Raw genomic sequence first — 21178 nt, forward strand, 5'->3', positions numbered from 1 at the left:
TCTTACCTAATAGTGGTGGTGAGTTTTTATCTTTTAATTTCAATAGCTTTTAAACGGTCCATCAGAACAGCACCAAACAAGTTGTATTACATTAAGCCCATGATGACCAGCAACCTACAACTCAGATATGAGTATTTCTACCTCTTACCTAATAGTGGTGGTGAGTTTTTATCTAATTATTTCAATAGCTTTTCATAATATTCTTATTTTATGAACAGCACCTGTAATAAGAGTTGTAGGTTGTTGTTTAGGATGCACTTAATATATATAACTACTTGTTTTTCTTTCCCATGACTGTCTAGCATACAGAACTAGACTGAGAGACCAGTTTTAGTTCATTAGCTATTTAATATTGTCTTCAATATTGAACCTTTTCACAATATTCAAATTTTCTTAAATATATCAGTCGGCGTGCAACGAATGAGTATAATATACAAGTTTCATCTTTTGAATGGAATTACTGAAATAAATAATATACCAATATCTGTGTAACGTGGTGGGTTGGACACAATCGCGATAAAGGGCTGGCACATACTTTAACGGAGCTAGTCTCCTCTAGTAGGGTGACCAGAGTTGGGTTTCTGAAAAGGAGGACACCTTTTGTACTGGGTGGGGGTCATCGGTGTATCGGTGAATGATTTAGGTGGATGGTGTGTGTGTCGAACGTTTTTTCTCTTTAACTCCTCCGTAAACGTACACTTTCGTTTCATCGCCGTAGAACCGGCGGACACACGTGCTTTCACTTGTAAACACTTTTGCACTGTACATGTATTCTGTTTGAGGCAGTCGAACAAATTCCCCCCGGACATTTTTTAGGTCTCAAAAGTAGGACATGTCCGGGAAAAAGAGGACGTCTGGTCACCCTAGCTCTAAGTGAACCGCGCCCACACGGAGAGTGCGCAACTTACAAGGCATACAGAACACACTTCACAGAAACACTCACGAAGGAATATAAAGGACCACAGCGATTATGAAAGGAAAACACGTTTATATAAATAATACAAGGCACAGAAAACACAGCAGAGACTAAAGTAAACGAACACTACAAAACACAATGACAAATATTAACACCGGATCATCACTGGATATCCATTTGCTGCAACGTGCACGAAATCTCTGCAGGCGTCTTGCCACCTTCAAATAAATATTTAATTAATCTAGAATGTGGTTCCAATATGGTCACGTTGTCTATACCAATATAGACTATGTTCCAATGTTTAGGCTCAGAGTAGAACAAGTAACACTGCAGCGCACTCCCGCACAAACGAAGACCACGAAGAATAAACATATCAGTAACTTCCGGGGCACACAAATGGGTCAAGTTAAAAAATCAAAATCAAGTTCGGCTCCGAACCCGTTTTTTTATTTTGCTATTTTTGTTTGGATCATCAAATAAAAAACTGAAAAATACAAGCCTGGTTTGTTTTTTTGTTTTTATATTCAAAACGAAAAACAAAATAATGAATGGTTTTTTGATTTTCCGATTTTGATTTTAAGTTGAATATCAAATGAACGAATGATACACGGATTCTTTTGATATATATTTTTCTGTTTTGCATTCATAACATATACTTTCTGTTCTTGGATTTACTTTTGCTTTTGTGGAACTATTGAAACAAAAATCACACCATACATTAGAGCCTCAATATTGAATTCATCTGGTCACACGTTGTGCACACAAACACACCTTAGTGAAAGAGTCCTGTCCTGTGAGATCTCCGCTCTCCTCCCCTGTGCGAGTGTGCACACGTGTGCGTGTGAGTGTGTGTATGTGCGTGTGAGTGTGTGTATGTGCGTGTGAGTGTGTATATGTGCATGTGAGTGCATGTGTGAGAGTGAGTGCATGTGTGCGAGTGAGTGAGTGCATGTGTGCGAGTGAGTGAGTGCATGTGTGCGAGTGAGTGAGTGCATGTGTGCGAGTGAGTGAGTGAGTGAGTAAGTGTGTGTGTGTGTGTGTGTGTGTGTGTGTGTGTGTGTGTGCTGCAGGTTCCATTTTGCTGCTTTGACATCACAACTCTCTCTGGGACCTTGTTTGAAAACATTGTGAAATTTAAAATTCATGCTTGTTGCATGTATTTAACTGTTGTGTTAATTATTCATGTGTGTCTCTTCTGCTATCAGCCAGCATACATGTCTGCTCTGGTACATCACACACCCAGTGTGCCTCTCTCCCTGTCTGCTCTGGTACATCACACACCCAGTGTGCCTCTCTCCCTGTCTGCTCTGGTACATCACACACCCAGTGTGCCTCTCTCCCTGTCTGCTCTGGTACATCACACACCCAGTGTGCCCCTCTCTCTGTCTGCTGACCAGGGCACACCTGACTGAGTGTCCAACTGGAGAAAAGACAGCGTTGACTCTCTCTCTCTCTCTCTCTCTCTCTCTCTCTCTCTGTCTGTCTCTCTTTGTCTCTCTCTCTCTCTCTCTGTCTCTCTCTCTCTCTCCCTCTCTCCCTCCCTCTCGTGTGTTGGCCTGCCTTTATTCTCTGTTTGTTCTGCATGTGTTGTGAGTTGTAAGTTATTCCTGACCCCAGCTGTGAGTAAGGAGGCTCAGGACAAACGTCTTTCCACTGTGAGCTCTTCCACTGACCTGTCATCACACTAAGAATGTTCCCCCCATCATAGAATGTTGATAGAATGTTCAGGTCCCTCCTAGAAAGTTCTGGTTCATTCTAGAATGATTAGTTGATTTAACAGGTCATATGTGTTCGGTTCTTCTTACCTGATCTTTCTTCAGCATTGCCGTAGTTATTGTGCATCGTTTGGCGTTCTGGGGGGACCATTAGCCTGGCCCCCCCACCACGTCTGATGGCTGAGATGTGAGTTGAGACGTGAGCGCTCACCGGTTTACACGTGCCGGTTCACGTCGGGCGCGGCCGTCTCGGGATGGCGTTTCCACGGAGACGTGAGCGGCCCTCTGCTGATGAAGCTCGCTCCCTGCTCCAGCTGCTCTCAGAGTCTCCACGGAAACGATCCTGCTTGACCTCCCTGCCAATGAGGTGTAACGGAATCCTTTATGTGTGTGTGTGTGTGTGTGTGTGTTCTGAAGGTCACACTGTTCGTCTGCTGGCCCAGAAGAAAGATAATGGTAAACGTCTGGGGGGAGCGCGACTGGATTTGCCGAAGATTAGGAAGAACCCGCTGATAGAAATAATCTCCATCAATACGGGGTAAGAGACCGAGAGCACCGCCCCTCCCCCTCCTGGGGGCGGAGTCTCTTTATTCACTTTTTCCTGAAGGGCTCATTAAATATTCAGACAGCAGAGATTTCGATTTCTGCCCTTCTGTGCTGTAGACACCCAGCTACCATCTCCCCTCTGTGTGTTTGTGTGTGTGTGTTTGTGTGTGTGTGTGTGTGTGTGTGTGTGTGTGTGTGTGTGTGTGTGTGTGTGTGTGTGTGTGTGAGAGTGCGTGTGAGAGTGCGTGTGAGAGTGCGTGTGAGAGTGCGTGTGAGAGTGCGTGTGAGAGTGCGTGTGAGAGTGCGTGTGTGAGTGCGTGTGAGTGTGCATGTGAGTGTGCGTGTGCATGTACACACATATACATGTTTGTGGATATATCCATCTGTTTGAACACATCTGTGTGTGTGTGTGTGTGTGTGTGTGTGTGTGTGTGTGTGTGTGTGTGTGTGTGTTAAACTTGTTTGCTCTGTGCCTGATTTCACTGCCATGTGAATATGCTGATTCTGTCTGGTCCGTTTTCTCCTGTTCTGAAGAGTAGAACAGTGAGGTCAATGTTGAGGCATGTACCTTCAGAAACCATCAGAATTACTGGAGACACCAGGGATTTACCACAGGACCAGAACCAGTACCAGTCTGGAGCCAGTACCAGTCTGAGCCAGTATAGAGCGGTGTGCTATGTGATGGTGGCGGTGTCTCCAGGATCTCCAGGGTGTAGCTGTCTCTACTGACCTGCCTGAACCTGCTGTGTAGCTGTCTCTACTGACCTGCCTGAACGCTGTAGGTGTTCACCAACACCAGGGGTCAGAACCTGTGGACACTGATGTCTGAGAACAGAGAGAATCCTTTAACAGATTTCAAGGCCTGCTAGGATATTGTTAAAGGTCATGAATAATGCACACACACACACACACACACACACACACACACACACACACATACACACGTAGGTGTAGAAGTATGCTATGAACGCGTATCTGTTTTTTGCTGAGACACAACAGAGTCAGAGATCAAGTCCCCACACAGGAAACATGGGTAGGTTCATGGTTGGTTTGGGCAGGGTAGGTGTGTGTACGTACGTGAGTGTGTGTACGTACGTGAGTGTGTGTGTATGTAAGTGTACGTGAGTGTGTGTGTATCGGTGTGTGTGTGCGCCGAACGGTTCTGTAATGTCACTTCACGACCCGTCCAGTGTTTTACACACAGCAGCACTGCGGTCTTCCTCTCCTTCAGACCCTGTTTACTCCCCCCTCTCTCTCTCTCTCTCTCTCTCTCTCTCTCTTCCTCTCCACCTCTCTCTCTCTCTCTCTCTCTTCCTCTCCACCTCTCTCTCTCTCTCTCTCTCTCTCCCTCCCTCTCTCATTCCTTCCTTCCCTCCCTCTCTCTCTCCCCCCGTATTACTCTGCTCGTTGCTCTGTGAGACGCCTACTATCCAAAGCAATTCGAGCTCGGTGGAGGTCTAAACACGGAGCTTGTTGTGGTTTGTTTTTTGTCTCGGGGACCCTGCTGTGCGGCTGAGTGGGTCCGCGGGCGACGTGCGGCGCGGCTGCCGAACCCAGCGGGGGCCCCGCGTCCAACAGCGCCGCTGGCCCGGGGCCCGGGGCTCAGCTGCTCCCCTGATTTAGCTCCTGCAGATTGGCTTCACGTTTGGGCTTGGTGAGCAGGGCCCGTCCACGCTGACCAGCCCGCTCCAGACCCGCCTGAATTTTCAATCACGTTCCATTTATGGTGATTTGTTTTTTTCATGTGTGTGTGTGTGTGTGTGTGTGTGTGTGTGTGTGTGTGTGTGTGTGTGTGTGTGTGTGTGTGTGTGTGTGTGTGTGTGTGTGTGTGGTTTGAATGGAACTCTGCAGTGGAAGTCTGTGTCTCTGTGAAAATGTTTCCATTGTATTATCACAACGAAGTCATGAATGTAAAAATCATAGAAAATGGACAGGCGTGCAGCACCAGAAAAAAGAGAATCGATTTATAGAGAGCTGAATGAATCTTTAATGGTGACCTGAAGCCTGACAGGGTCTCTCTCTCTCTCTCTCTCTCTCTCTCTCTCTCTGTCCTCCCCCCCTCTCTCTCCAGCCTTACTAATCTCCAATTTTACAGCATCGTGCAGCATGACGGATTTCCCAGGTGTGTGTGTACTGGTGCTGTGTGTGTGTACTGGTGCTGTGTGTGTGTGTGTGTGTGTGTGTGTGTGTGTGTGTGTGTGTGTGTGTGTGTGTACTGGTGCTGTGTGTGTGTGTGTGTGTGTGTGTGTGTGTGTGTGTGTGTGTCTGTGTGTGTGCTGTGTGTGTGTGTGTGCTGTGTGTGTCTGTGTGTGTGTGTGTGTGTGTCTGGTGCAGTGTCTGTGTGTGTCTGTGTGTGTGTGTGTGTGTGTGTGTGTGTGTGTGTGTGTGTGTGTGTGTGTGTGTGTGTGTGTGTGTGTCCGTCCAGGGAGCATGTGTGAGGGCGTGTGGTTGAGCCCAGTGTGTTCAGCCGTGTCTGACCCGTGATCAGTCCCCATTCTCTCCGCCACCCTGCCGAGGTCTTCCCTGCCCGGTTCCAGGCTGCTCTCAGGACTGCGCAGACCCCACAGCCTGCTGCTACCGCTTAGCTTAGCGGAAAGGAGGCTGTGTTCAGTGTTGTGAACATTCTGCGTTAGTGTGTAATACTGTAATCTTGCGGCCGCTGCACATCTCCAGATGTGGTGAGGGCGTGTCTGTAGACCTGCAGGACTTCACTCGCTGGGAGGTTTGCAGTGGAAGCCTGTGGTCCTGAGGTCCTGCTGTCTGAGGTCTGTGGTCCTGAGGTCCTGCTGTCTGAGGTCTGTGGTCCGTCGGTCTCAGGTCTGTTGTCCTGCGGTCTGAGGTCCTGTTGTCCTGCGGTCTGAGGAATGCTCTTGACCGTGCTTGAAGCGTTGAGCGAGGTGACGCCATCTTGATTGTTTCCATCATGGTGTGTTAAAGGCTAAAAGAGTCTATAGCCCAGGGGCAACAGAGTATGTCGCCGGGGGTAACAGAATTGGCCCCGAAGCACATGAGACCGGTGGAAAACACGCAGTCTCTCACGTCTGGATCAGACCTTTCTCGTTCCGACATGCCTACCAGGCTAGCTGCAGCGTGGGTGTGTGCTGACAACACACACACACACACACACACACACACACACACACGTTTTAACGTTCGTCGAGTAAACTGGTTGGATGACAAATTTGACAAGGGGCAAGAAAAAAAAACCCAGATGAATCATCGGAGCGCCCCAGACATATTACACTTTATTATATCAACTATGATTTATAATGTTTTTATACATTTACTATTAAGATCTGAATTTATTTCGATGTTTTATTCATGTTTGCATTGGCGCTGTAGCAGCCGTTCGTGCCCGAGGCTGTAGTTACACCGAGCACATTTCTCATTTCACTCGGGGTTTTTTTCGAGCAGACAGTTACCGCGATGCTTGCTGCAGTGCCGTGCTGCCTTAAGGCTTTGAAGGTAACCTGAAGACCACCAGTCACTGTGTCACGGGGCTCTCACGGGGGGGGTGAGGTCCCTTCCTCCTCCAGCCAGAGCACCATGCTGTCTCCTGAGGATCAGAGAGGAACCTCCTGACTCTGGGCTGTCTCCCTGCACCTCTGACCGCCCCCAGCACTGGCAGTAAGGGGAGCATCTCTGTGCTTGTGTGCGTGCGGGCCACAGGGTTTCATCCTGAGGTGAAGCCTTCAGCCTGTGCTGTTCCTGCACCAGCCAGTAGGGGGTGCCAGACCCCTTTTCATGTTTCGCCGGTTTGGGGCCCTTAAACACGTCATGGTGGGTTCCTGGGTTGTACGCGTGTAGGAAGCTGGTTAAGAGGGAAGTTTCATTTAGTCTTTTCCGTGATTGCAGCCACTGCAGGTTGGGTGTAAACTGCACTTTTGTGATCTCCCCTGTGAGCTCACCACATCTGTGGGCATTTGTGATTGACATAAACAGGAATTATCTTCACGGTGCTGTTTGACATGAAATAATAACAGACGTGGTGGCAGGTTATATGAAGTAGACATGCACACTCAAACCCAGCCGCATACGTAAACACCTCAGCCTCTCTGTTTACACTGGCCCTGCCCTGCTTTGTAGCGTCTCCCGTCAGGCTTGCTGTCATTGGCTGATACGACTGTCTGTCATCGTGTTGAGCCAGTTGTTTTGATGACACAGTTGAGCTAAGCAGACGGTTAGACACCATACTTCCCAGAGGCTTAATCTGAGTTCAGAAACATCACGTTTATTTGTTCAACGATATGCAAAGTTACCCCAAAGCAAACTTCTCTTTGCTAAACGAATGTTTAAAATACACACACACACATTGAGGCTATAAACACTAGAGGAATCATATTGAGGAAGTTTAGCTGACAGTGTAAACTACATGAGTTTTAAGCAGTATATTTCTCCTCTCTTTCTCCCTCCCGATATCTTTTGTCACCATCTGTCTGTCACTCTCTCCCTCTCTCTGGTGTCTGGTGTGATGGTAAAAGCACTATTTGGATATGCTTTTGTGTTTTTTATTTTATTTTAATTTTGTGCTGCAGTAACGTTATTTTCATCGGTAACGTTCTTGGCGTCATTGGTAACGATCTTGGCGTCATCGGTAACGATCTTGGCGTCATGGTAACGATCTTGGCGTCATCGGTAACGATCTTGGCGTCATGGTAACGGTCATCATTGGTAATAACACTTGTATGTGGTGCCCCAAGTAAACAGCCCAAACGTACACGCTGACAGTAAGAGCACATGTTGAGTGTGACACGGCTACGCCACACTGGCCAGATAAGAGCGGCGACACGCGTGACCCAGTCCTCCGTTCCGGGGGCGATGTGCGTTTATGGAGATCTAATCTCATTTCTTATTTGTCTGCGCTGTTGGGGAGACACAATTCTGTCCCGCAGAGAAACTGACGAGGGTGGTTTGTTCCCAGAGAAGCCGGCCGTTCTCCTCCTGTGTTTGTTATTCCCAGATCACTGATAACAGGGCTGTTTGAGTTTACGAGGCGTGCGGGCGGCCGGCCGGGGGCGGGGCGGGGGGGGGGGCGGGGTCTTGTGCTGGGCTTGTTTGCTGAAGCATGCAGAGGTTTTTCTCTCCCAAGAACCTTGGTGTTGCCACCCAAAGCAAAGGTCAGGCAAGCGTGTTTCTGGAGGTGGAGTGCTCCGTGACCTCGAGCTGCGTGCCGCCTGACTGAGCCTGTCCCTGGGGGGGCTGTGAGTGGCCAGCAGGGGGGCGCTCTTCCTTCCGGCCGCACGCCAGCATCTCCTGGCAAGCCTCAGCCATTATGCAGAAACCGAAATGCAGACGGTCTGTAAAAAGCCTTCAAAAAATCTAAGAATCATGCGTTCTTCTTTTTGTGACGACTTTGGTTTGCCCTTCTTGAGTAGCCCAAACCCAGCCGTGTGCTTCCGTTATATCCCTCCCCCTGGTTTATCGCTTCACCGAGCAGAAACAACACCACCAAACCAACTGAAGAAAGATGTAAATACGTCTGTTGAAGGGCCCGTCATTAAATGGCAGTAAGCATCGGTCCAAACGGTCTGGCTGCTCCCCCACTGCTCTGAGCGGTTCCGTCGGAGTGATGTCAGCAGAGCAAGGTCACATCCCCGCCTCTGCCCTCAACACTGAGCCTGGTGATCGTGGTGTTTAGCATGGTGTGGGTGGGTGCATAGTATTTAACCTTGCAGAGTGGTTCTGATCAAGGGTTTATTGTCGACCCAACAGTGCAGTACAGAAGTGTTTACAGGGCCATCTAGACGTCATCATTTGTAGGTGTAGAGTCAGTGTGCGCCTTGACAGCTCATATCTGGGTTTAATGTTTATGTTGAAGTATTGGCTTGCGATCCAACATGTTGAATTCTGTAATGTGTTTATTGTTTTATGGTATCAGGAGTACCGAGGTGTCCAGATGCCTCTGTGTCTGGGTCTCCTGGGACTGGGTATCTTAAAGTAGGTGTTGGTTCCCACTAGCTCAGCTGGACCTCCAGACTGATCCAAAACCCCCCTTAGATCCCAAAGCTTGAATCACATCAGTGTCTCTCACTGGGATTAGAATGCCATCATTGTAATGTTCTTGATTAACTGGACACATGTTCTTGATTCTGGCTGCTTCTGCAAGTTTGAGGTTGTGAGTTGGACCCGTGACCCTCGGTGACCCGTGCTCCTCCGTCATGTCTTGGGACGATGGCGTGTTCGCTCTGCGTCGGCCTTCTGGGGGCTGGCCTGCGAGGCGACTGCGTTTGGATGATGTAAAGGCCTGTCAGGCCGTAGGCGGCTGACCCCGGGGGGGTGCGCTGACACCCCGTGTGTTGTACCTCAGCTGCGTGTGCACCTGCGCGGCTAACCTAGTTCGGTTACTGTCTGCTCAAGACGGCCACGTCTATTCGTCTTGGCGCTTAAGGGGTTTGTGCACTCCGGCAGACGGAGACGCCCTTGAGCAGACGCTCCTGTGATCGCATTAGGGAGACGGACGTGGCCTGTCCAGTTCTTACATCGCGTCTGACCAGCTTTGGCTCCGTTTCCGACCCGAGATCGTCAGGCTGGGCTGCGGCGTCTGGCGCTTTAAGCGCAGGCGGAAGACGAGTCCTGTCAGGAAGACCGGCTCCACACACTGGGACAACGGCGTGTCCTCTCCTTGGTAGGCACGCTAACACGCTGGCGCTCCGTGACTGCAGTGTCCCTAATGCGTTTACGTCTGATAGTTAAGTTAATGATCTTGAGCTAATTGAATGCCCACTATGTGTGATTTAATTTTCCCTCTTTGTCCTGGAGTTCAGTGAAGGTCAACGTAATGAAACTCAGACAGGAAGGGGAGGGCTTGAGATCCTAGTGAAACATTTTCTGTGGATTTATTTGTTTATTTACATATTTGTTTACCCTTTGTTTGAGTTCCCATGGTAGCAGGGATAGAGTGAGGGCCTAGGGCAGTCCATTAGTGACATATTTAGTTTCGGGGCGTGTCCTAGCGTGTCTGGGGCGTGTCCTAGCGTGTCTGGGGCGTGTCCTAGCGTGTCCGGGGCATTGCTCATGGAACTGACTGAGCGCCAAATGCACCTCAGGTGTCTAAGAGGCTGTTATCAATCAATCAATCAAATTTTATTTATATAGCGCTTTTTACAACAGTTGTTGTCACAAAGCAGCTTTACAAGTGCCGAGTCCTAGCCCCCAGTGAGCAAGCCAAATCACCGTTTTCCTACTGATGGTGATGTACCACACACATCTTGTTATTGGAAGGCTTGAGGTGGTGGGGTCTTGTCCCGGTGAAATGATGCTAGGACACCTGGTGGGGGTCGTAGGGTTCTCGGACTGACCCTGTTCATGGACTCACTGAACCATGTAGGTGCGGTGTGAGCGTGGCAGACTAACGTACGGGCGAGGTACAAAGGAGTCACTCGCCGGTGGTCAGTGTGTCGCACCAAGACTCCCACTGTAGACGTCACCCCCCCCACATGTCAACGCCCCGTCGCCGTATCCCCATGACGTTGCTCTGCTGTAATGGCGGATCTCTCTCTCGTAACTCCTGGCTGCCAGGAGAACCCTCGTGAGTGAAGATGCTCAGCGTCTTGTGGTTGAAGATCAAGAAGGTCTTGTTTAAACCTAAATGTTTGAAATACAAATCACTCTACATTTGAAGCAGTGGTCCAAGTCCAGAAAATAAAAAGTCCAGACCAGGATTTTATTCTTGCTGCCTGGGTTTGCTAATTAGTTGAAGCCAAAATGTGTAATTAAGCTTGTAAGACCAGACGGGTGATGTAGAATGAGTCACCTCAGAGTGGGTCTGAGACGGCAGGCACACTGGCTGACTGTGACCTGCCGTGAACCTCTGATGCAAAATAATGAATGCTTTGACTCACATTGAGAGTTTGCTATGAGATGCTTGTCGATAAGCCAACCTGACATTGACTTTATCATAGCAACAGGCCACCCAGTCATCTGTGAGCAGCTGTGTCTCCAACCTGAGGCGTTACACTGATTAAAGCTTCTTCAGAAGCATCAGGAACACGTTCAGAAGCTTTTTATTGTGTGTGTGTGTGTGTGTGTGTGTGTGTGTGTGTGTGTGTGTGTGTGTGTGTGTATGTATGTATGTATGTGTGTGTGTGTATGTATGTATGTATGTGTGTGTGTGTTGGCTGTGTGTGTGTAGACTGTGTATGTCTGCATGTGTATATGGTGTGTGGGGTGGGATGGTCTAGTGACTGCTGGAAGGTGGTCTTCCTTGTCTGTGTGGTCTGTGAGGTGGTCTGTTTTGCCTCTAGGTGTGAATGGGGCCCTTTGGCTCTTTTTGCTGCTCACAACCAGCTGTCTCTCCCAGACGCAGCGGTCTCTCTCTGGAGACCCAGACGCAGCGGTCTCTCCTGGGAGACCCAGACGCAGCGGTCTCTCCTGGGAGACCCAGACGCAGCGGTCTCTCCTGGGAGACCCAGACGCAGCGGTCTCTCCTGGGAGACCCAGACGCAGCGGTCTCTCCTGGGAGACCCAGACGCAGCGGCCTCTCCTGGGAGACCCAGACGCAGCGGTCTCTCTCTGGAGACCCAGACGCAGCGGTCTCTTTCTGGAGACCCAGACGCAGCGGTCTCTCTCCCGGGAGACCCAGACGCAGCGGTCTCTCTCTCGGGAGACATCCTGACACATTAGGAGAACCTTTGGAGGACGGCCTGAGTGAAGAAACACGTACTGAAAGGCCCAGAACTGGGTTTGTGTTCTGAAAGGCTCATATGAATAATCCAGAACTGGGTTTGTGTTCTGAAAGGCTCATATGAATAATCCAGAACTGGGTTTGTGTTCTGAAAGGCTCATATGAATAATCCAGAACTGGGTTTGTGTTCTGGAAGGCTCATATGAATAATCCAGAACTGGGTTTGTGTTCTGAAAGGCTCATATGAATAATCCAGAACTGGGTTTGTGTTCTGAAAGGCTCATATGAATAATCCAGAACTGGATTTGTGTTCGAAAAGGCTCATATGAATAATCCAGAACTGGATTTGGGTTCTGAAAGGCTCATATGAATAATCCAGAACTGGGTTTGTGTTCATGAGGACAGAGGGGAGTGTCCTCGAGGAGCTCCATCCACAGGAGGCGGGGTCAACATCGAAGCTGTTTGGGTCTGTGTGGTGGGCGGGGCTACGCTGCTGCCAATCCAAAGTACAGCGTCTGATGAAGAGGACATGTGACTGTGTGTGTGTGTGTGTGTGTGTGTGTGTGACAGAGATGGAGATTTTGACAGATCTAAACATGTTGGAACAGGCAGTTGAGCAGAACACATGAAGTTTGACTTATGAATGGTATTTGGTGTGAAAGCTGACATTAACATCAAATTGGTATTCATTAGAAAGTGCAATGGACTGGTAGCTATATGTTTGTGTGTGTTTTTGTTCTGTGAGTGTGTGTGTGTGTGTGTGTGTGTGTTTGCACACGCATGTGCTGGTTGATTAATGGTCCTGACTGCTTTGAGCTACTGAACAGTTGGAGATCTTGTAGAAACGACCCCTCACACTCCCTCTCATTCTCACATATGCTATGTGTAATTACCCAGAATGACATTCTGCACTGACATATCCAGGAGCAGCAGCCAAATATAACCTTCTGTAATCCGGCATTGACTACATTACTCGTGTTTTCATTTTAGGGCCCAGAGACCTTGTGTCATGAGCTTCAGTAGGTCCTCTGTAGGGTCTACCAGCACAATCGCTTACAAACCAGCACAGTCGCTAATAAACCGACACAGTTCCTATTAAACCAGCACAATCGCTTACAAACCAGCACAGGCGCTAATAAACGACACAGTTCCTATTAAACCAGCACAATCGCTTACAAACCAGCACAGGCGCTAATAAACCGACACAGTTCCTATTAAACCAGCACAATCGCTTACAAACCTGCACAGGCGCTAATAAACCGACACAGTTCCTATTAAACCAGCACAATCGCTTACAAACCAGCACAGGCGCTAATAAACCGACACAGTTCCTATTAAACCAGCACAATCGCTTACAAACCAGCACAGGCGCTAATAAACCGACACAGTTCCTATTAAACCAGCACAATCGCTTACAAACCTGCACAGGCGCTAATAAACCGACACAGTTCCTATTAAACCAGCACAATCGCTTACAAACCAGCCCAATCGCTAATAAACCGACACAGTTCCTATTAAACCAGCACAATCGCTTACAAACCAGCACAGGCGCTAATAAACCGACACAGTTCCTATTAAACCAGCACAATCGCTTACAAACCTGCACAGGCGCTAATAAACCGACACAGTTCCTATTAAACCAGCACAATCGCTTACAAACCAGCACAGGCGCTAATAAACCGATACAGTTCCTATTAAACCAGCACAATCGCTTACAAACCAGCACAGGCGCTAATAAACCGACACAGTTCCTATTAAACCAGCACAATCGCTTACAAACCAGCACAGGCGCTAATAAACCGACACAGTTCCTATTAAACCAGCACAATCGCTTACAAACCAGCACAGGCGCTAATAAACCGACACAGTTCCTATTAAACCAGCACAATCGCTTACAAACCAGCACAGGCGCTAATAAACCGACACAGTTCCTATTAAACCAGCACAATCGCTTACAAACCTGCACAGGCGCTAATAAACCGACACAGTTCCTATTAAACCAGCACAATCGCTTACAAACCAGCACAGGCGCTAATAAACCGACACAGTTCCTATTAAACCAGCACAATCGCTTACAAACCAGCACAGGCGCTAATAAACCGACACAGTTCCTATTAAACCAGCACAATCGCTTACAAACCTGCACAGGCGCTAATAAACCGACACAGTTCCTATTAAACCAGCACAATCGCTTACAAACCAGCACAGGCGCTAATAAACCGATACAGTTCCTATTAAACCAGCACAATCGCTTACAAACCAGCACAGGCGCTAATAAACCGACACAGTTCCTATTAAACCAGCACAATCGCTTACAAACCAGCACAGGCGCTAATAAACCGACACAGTTCCTATTAAACCAGCACAATCGCTTACAAACCAGCACAGGCGCTAATAAACCGACACAGTTCCTATTAAACCAGCACAATCGCTTACAAACCAGCACAGGCGCTAATAAACCGACACAGTTCCTATTAAACCAGCACAATCGCTTACAAACCAGCACAGGCGCTAATAAACCGACACAGTTCCTATTAAACCAGCACAATCGCTTACAAACCAGCACAGGCGCTAATAAACGACACAGTTCCTATTAAACCAGCACAATCGCTTACAAACCAGCACAGGCGCTAATAAACCGACACAGTTCCTATTAAACCAGCACAATCGCTTACAAACCTGCACAGGCGCTAATAAACCGACACAGTTCCTATTAAACCAGCACAATCGCTTACCGACACAGTTCCTATTAAACCAGCACAATCGCTTACAAACCTGCACAGGCGCTAATAAACCGACACAGTTCCTATTAAACCAGCACAATCGCTTACAAACCAGCACAGGCGCTAATAAACCGACACAGTTCCTATTAAACCAGCACAATCGCTTACAAACCAGCACAGGCGCTAATAAACCGACACAGTTCCTATTAAACCAGCACAATCGCTTACAAACCTGCACAGGCGCTAATAAACCGACACAGTTCCTATTAAACCAGCACAATCGCTTACAAACCAGCCCAATCGCTAATAAACCGACACAGTTCCTATTAAACCAGCACAATCGCTTACAAACCAGCACAGGCGCTAATAAACCGACACAGTTCCTATTAAACCAGCACAATCGCTTACAAACCTGCACAGGCGCTAATAAACCGACACAGTTCCTATTAAACCAGCACAATCGCTTACAAACCAGCACAGGCGCTAATAAACCGATACAGTTCCTATTAAACCAGCACAATCGCTTACAAACCAGCACAGGCGCTAATAAACCGATACAGTTCCTATTAAACCAGCACAATCGCTTACAAACCAGCACAGGCGCTAATAAACCGACACAGTTCCTATTAAACCAGCACAATCGCTTACAAACCAGAACAGGCGCTAATAAACCGACACAGTTCCTATTAAACCAGCACAATCGCTTACAAACCAGCACAGGCGCTAATAAACCGACACAGTTCCTATTAAACCAGCACAATCGCTTACAAACCAGCACAGGCGCTAATAAACCGACACAGTTCCTATTAAACCAGCACAATCGCTTACAAACCAGCACAGGCGCTAATAAACCGACACAGTTCCTATTAAACCAGCACAATCGCTTACAAACCAGCACAGGCGCTAATAAACCGACACAGTTCCTATTAAACCAGCACAATCGCTTACAAACCTGCACAGGCGCTAATAAACCGACACAGTTCCTATTAAACCAGCACAATCGCTTACAAACCTGCACAGGCGCTAATAAACCGACACAGTTCCTATTAAACCAGCACAATCGCTTACAAACCAGCACAGGCGCTAATAAACCGACACAGTTCCTATTAAACCAGCACAATCGCTTACAAACCAGCACAGGCGCTAATAAACCGACACAGTTCCTATTAAACCAGCACAATCGCTTACAAACCTGCACAGGCGCTAATAAACCGACACAGTTCCTATTAAACCAGCACAATCGCTTACAAACCAGCACAGGCGCTAATAAACCGATACAGTTCCTATTAAACCAGCACAATCGCTTACAAACCAGCACAGGCGCTAATAAACCGACACAGTTCCTATTAAACCAGCACAATCGCTTACAAACCAGCACAGGCGCTAATAAACCGACACAGTTCCTATTAAACCAGCACAATCGCTTACAAACCAGCACAGGCGCTAATAAACCGACACAGTTCCTATTAAACCAGCACAATCGCTTACAAACCAGCACAGGCGCTAATAAACCGACACAGTTCCTATTAAACCAGCACAATCGCTTACAAACCAGCACAGGCGCTAATAAACGACACAGTTCCTATTAAACCAGCACAATCGCTTACAAACCTGCACAGGCGCTAATAAACCGACACAGTTCCTATTAAACCAGCACAATCGCTTACAAACCAGCACAGGCGCTAATAAACCGACACAGTTCCTATTAAACCAGCACAATCGCTTACAAACCTGCACAGCCGCTAATAAACCGACACAGTTCCTATTAAACCAGCACAATCGCTTACAAACCAGCCCAATCGCTAATAAACCGACACAGTTCCTATTAAACCAGCACAATCGCTTACAAACCAGCACAGGCGCTAATAAACCGACACAGTTCCTATTAAACCAGCACAATCGCTTACAAACCTGCACAGGCGCTAATAAACCGACACAGTTCCTATTAAACCAGCACAATTGCTTACAAACCAGCACAGGCGCTAATAAACCGATACAGTTCCTATTAAACCAGCACAATCGCTTACAAACCAGCACAGGCGCTAATAAACCGATACAGTTCCTATTAAACCAGCACAATCGCTTACAAACCAGCACAGGCGCTAATAAACCGACACAGTTCCTATTAAACCAGCACAATCGCTTACAAACCAGCCCAATCGCTAATAAACCAGAACAGTTGCTAATAAACCGGCACAATTGCTAATAAAGCGACACAGTTCCAATAAAACCAGCACAGTCGCTAATAAACCGGCAATGTTGCTAATAAAAGACACAGTCACTAATAAACCGTCACGAGGTGGTGTCAAGCCAGATGATCTTACTTTTTGTGGTAAAGGGTCAGAGGAGTCTTGCTATGTCTTGTTCTGCAGAGGGCAGAGTCTCTGGTCTAATATACAAGTACAACAAACCCCTAAATGGCAAGAGAATTGGCTCATGTGAGTGGTGTCTTCAGTAAATTGGCTGGACTGTGTTTATTTCTGCATTTATCTGGGTTTCATAGCTACAGTTCAGGCGTCTCGCCCCATTTTAAAGAGCTGTTACCCTGTGAGGAAAAATGGCCTGTCACTCTTAATATTAAACTCACGGCTGTGAACATCGTCTCACAGACTGTGAAATCGTCCCTTTCCCGTGAATTATCAGACTTTCCCTCAACTCTACAAAAAACGAATCAGAAACAGGCCTTAACTCATCACTTCTTTTAGGTTGCTATGGAGACATGTTAAGCAAGATTGTTGCATGGAGGACGTTTATGATTTTGACCTGCGTGTTGCTAGATGAGAGCAGTTTGGCTCTGTCGTAACACCGATAAGATCTGAAGTCTTTCCTGATGTTGAACACTAAGATTAGCGTAGCAGGCTAACCATACTGTCCTAGCTAGCCGCATAAATAATACGAATACGGTAAACACGCAGCATTCACCTCACCTAGAGCAGCTGCTACGTAAATATTCTGGCTTTCATGATGCTGGCTCTCACCTTCCTGCGTGCAGAAGAATGAGTGTTGAAGGAGGCTGAGACCGGATGGCGGTTTAGGGAGAGTGCGGCGTCTCCGCTCCGTCGGGAGCGAGTTCGGACAAAGCCTACGCCGTGTGTGGCTCTATCGCTCTGCTGAGCGCCCATCTAGGGCCTCTTGGCCACGCCCACTGTCTCAGTGACGTACGCGGATACGTTCGTCTAAGCACTTACAACAGCCAACACACCAGACCAGCACGCAGCTTCAGGTGCTCCTGGAAAACAGCACAGACACCATATTTTAGATTTTTATATATTTATATATAGCACAGCAAGCACTCACCTGGACAGGTGAGCTGTAACGTTTGACTTGTACTGGGATGAGTCTTAGTGGGATGACTCTTTTTGAGTCTTATTGGTTCAAACACGCTGTCCCAAAAAGGTCCGCAGAAGCTGTGAGCCAGAGTGTGTCAGGCCTGGTAGGAAGTTCTGAGAGGTTCTTTGTTTCTCACTGCGTGTGGTTCTGAGGAGACTCTGAGGAACCTCCTGCTGTCTGGAGTTATTTTGTGTGCCCTGACACTTCCCAATAGCAACATGGCTAAGTGCTTCCATTTGACTGGTGCCCCGTGCCGTCTGGGAGACAGACGTGGAGAGGTGTCCCCGCCACTTTCCACTGTGTTTTTACACGCTTAACGCTTTGTGCTGTTGGAGTGTGTGTAGTGTGCGGCTGGGTAACCTGTAACGTACTGGAGACCGGAGGCCTGTGTATGAGCGTGTATGAACCAGACCCTGTGTATGAGACAAACCCTGTGTGTGTGTGTGTTGTGGAGGCTGTGGTGGAGGTTGTGGTGGAGGCTGTGGTGGAGGTTGTGGTGGAGGTTGTGGTGGAGGTTGTGGTGGAGGTTGTGGTGGAGGCTGTGGTGGAGGTTGTGGTGGAGGTTGTGGTGGAGGTTGTGGTGGAGGTTGTGGTGGAGGCTGTGGTGGAGGCTGTGGTGGAGGTTGTGGTGGAGGTTGTGGTGGAGGTTGTGGTGGAGGTTGTGGTGGAGGTTGTGGTGGAGGCTGTGGTGGAGGTTGTGGTGGAGGTTGTGGTGGAGGTTGTGGTGGAGGTTGTGGTGGAGGCTGTGGTGGAGGCTGTGGTGGAGGTTGTGGTGGAGGTTGTGGTGGAGGTTGTGGTGGAGGCTGTGGTGGAGGTTGTGGTGGAGGCTGTGGTGGAGGCTGTGGTGGAGGCTGTGGTGGAGGTTGTGGTGGAGGCTGTGGTGGAGGTTGTGGTGAAGGTTGTGGTGGAGGCTGTGGTGGAGGCTGTGGTGGAGGTTGTGGTGGAGGTTGTGGTGGAGGTTGTGGTGGAGGTTGTGGTGGAGGCTGTGGTGGAGGTTGTGGTGGAGGCTGTGGTGGAGGCTGTGGTGGAGGCTGTGGTGGAGGTTGTTGTGGAGGTTGTGGTGGAGGCTGTGGTGGAGGTTGTGGTGGAGGTTGTGGTGGAGGCTGTGGTGGAGGTTGTGGTGGAGGTTGTGGTGGAGGCTGTGGTGGAGGGTGTGGTGGAGGCTGTGGTGGAGGTTGTGGTGGAGGGTGTGGTGGAGGCTGTGGTGGAGGCTGTGGTGGAGGCTGTGGTGGAGGTTGTGGTGGAGGCTGTGGTGGAGGTTGTGGTGGAGGCTGTGGTGGAGGTTGTGGTGGAGGTTGTGGTGGAGGCTGTGGTGGAGGTTGTGGTGGAGGTTGTGGTGGAGGGTGTGGTGGAGGCTGTGGTGGAGGCTGTGGTGGAGGCTGTGGTGGAGGCTGTGGTGGAGGTTGTGGTGGAGGCTGTGGTGGAGGTTGTGGTGGAGGTTGTGGTGGAGGCTGTGGTGGAGGTTGTGGTGGAGGTTGTGGTGGAGGCTGTGGTGGAGGGTGTGGTGGAGGGTGTGGTGGAGGGTGTGGTGGAGGCTGTGGTGGAGGCTGTGGTGGAGGGTGTGGTGGAGGCTGTGGTGGAGGCTGTGGTGGAGGTTGTGGTGGAGGCTGTGGTGGAGGTTGTGGTGGAGGTTGTGGTGGAGGCTGTGGTGGAGGTTGTGGTGGAGGCTGTGGTGGAGGGTGTGGTGGAGGTTGTGGTGGAGGCTGTGGTGGAGGTTGTGGTGGAGGTTGTGGTGGAGGCTGTGGTGGAGGCTGTGGTGGAGGGTGTGGTGGAGGCTGTGGTGGAGGCTGTGGTGGAGGCTGTGGTGGAGGTTGTGGTGGAGGGTGTGGTGGAGGCTGTGGTGGAGGGTGTGGTGGAGGTTGTGGTGGAGGTTGTGGTGGAGGGTGTGGTGGAGGCTGTGGTGGAGGTTGTGGTGGAGGGTGTGGTGGAGGTTGTGGTGGAGGTTGTGGTGGAGGGTGTGGTTGAGGGTGTGGTGGAGGGTGTGGTGGAGGCTGTGGTGGAGGCTGTGGTGGAGGGTGTGGTGGAGGGTGTGGTGGAGGTTGTGGTGGAGGCTGTGGTGGAGGCTGTGGTGGAGGCTGTGGTGGAGGTTGTGGTGGAGGGTGTGGTGGAGGCTGTGGTGGAGGGTGTGGTGGAGGCTGTGGTGGAGGTTGTGGTGGAGGGTGTGGTGGAGGTTGTGGTGGAGGTTGTGGTGGAGGCTGTGGTGGAGGCTGTGGTGGAGGCTGTGGTGGAGGCTGTGGTGGAGGTTGTGGTGGAGGGTGTGGTGGAGGTTGTGGTGGAGGTTGTGGTGGAGGCTGTGGTGGAGGCTGTGGTGGAGGCTGTGGTGGAGGTTGTGGTGGAGGTTGTGGTGGAGGGTGTGGTGGAGGGTGTGGTGGAGGCTGTGGTGGAGGGTGTGGTGGAGGGTGTGGTGGAGGTTGTGGTGGAGGCTGTGGTGGAGGGTGTGGTGGAGGTTGTGGTGGAGGTTGTGGTGGAGGCTGTGGTGGAGGCTGTGGTGGAGGTTGTGGTGGAGGTTGTGGTGGAGGTTGTGGTGGAGGCTGTGGTGGAGGCTGTGGTGGAGGTTGTGGTGGAGGTTGTGGTGGAGGTTGTGGTGGAGGTTGTGGTGAAGGTTGTGGTGGAGGCTGTGGTGGAGGCTGTGGTGGAGGTTGTGGTGGAGGCTGTGGTGGAGGCTGTGGTGGAGGCTGTGGTGGAGGTTGTGGTGGAGGGTGTGGTGGAGGTTGTGGTGGAGGTTGTGGTGGAGGCTGTGGTGGAGGGTGTGGTGGAGGTTGTGGTGGAGGGTGTGGTGGAGGCTGTGGTGGAGGTTGTGGTGGAGGTTGTGGTGGAGGCTGTGGTGGAGGTTGTGGTGAAGGTTGTGGTGGAGGCTGTGGTGGAGGCTGTGGTGGAGGTTGTGGTGGAGGTTGTGGATGTCTTCCTGCCTCCATCACCCTGGACGTTCCCTCCCCTCCTCGGCTCGACGCCATGTGCGGTAAACGGGTCCGATAGGCCGGAGTTGATTCGATTAAGCTCGTTAAGGCTCGTTAAGGCCCCGGCCGCGAACCGTGGGAAGCGAGGCCTCGGCTGTGCACTAATTTCCCATAATGCTCTTCTCCAGGCGGCCGATCTGGTGAGCTCCCCGGCGTCCTGTTTGGATGGCCACGCCCTGTTTGTAGGCGGGGTTGGCGGTGTCCTATTTACAGACAGCCTTGTTGTGGTGTGTGTGTGTGTGTGTAGACATGAGTTATTCTCTGAGCAGGACCACGCTATAGTCTGAGTGGTTGTTTACAGGCTCATCACCGTGGCGACCCTGACTCATCAACTGTGATGGTCTGTTCCCTGGTGGGCCAGCTATGGT

At 49.8% G+C, this 21178-nt stretch overlaps 1 protein-coding gene across 1 annotated transcript in view; it reads left to right on the plus strand.

Annotated features, from left to right (window-relative positions):
* Positions 1–21178, plus strand: part of cdkal1 (CDK5 regulatory subunit associated protein 1-like 1) — a 120715-nt gene that overhangs the window by 96900 nt on the left and 2637 nt on the right. Inside the window, exon 7 of the mRNA XM_076971261.1 lies at positions 3049–3169. Within this exon, the coding sequence (XP_076827376.1) occupies positions 3049–3169 (121 nt within the window). The remainder of the gene's footprint in view (positions 1–3048; positions 3170–21178) is intronic.

This window comes from Brachyhypopomus gauderio, chromosome 13 (assembly GCF_052324685.1).
Source record: "Brachyhypopomus gauderio isolate BG-103 chromosome 13, BGAUD_0.2, whole genome shotgun sequence".
In the NCBI taxonomy this organism is placed as follows: domain Eukaryota; kingdom Metazoa; phylum Chordata; class Actinopteri; order Gymnotiformes; family Hypopomidae; genus Brachyhypopomus; species Brachyhypopomus gauderio.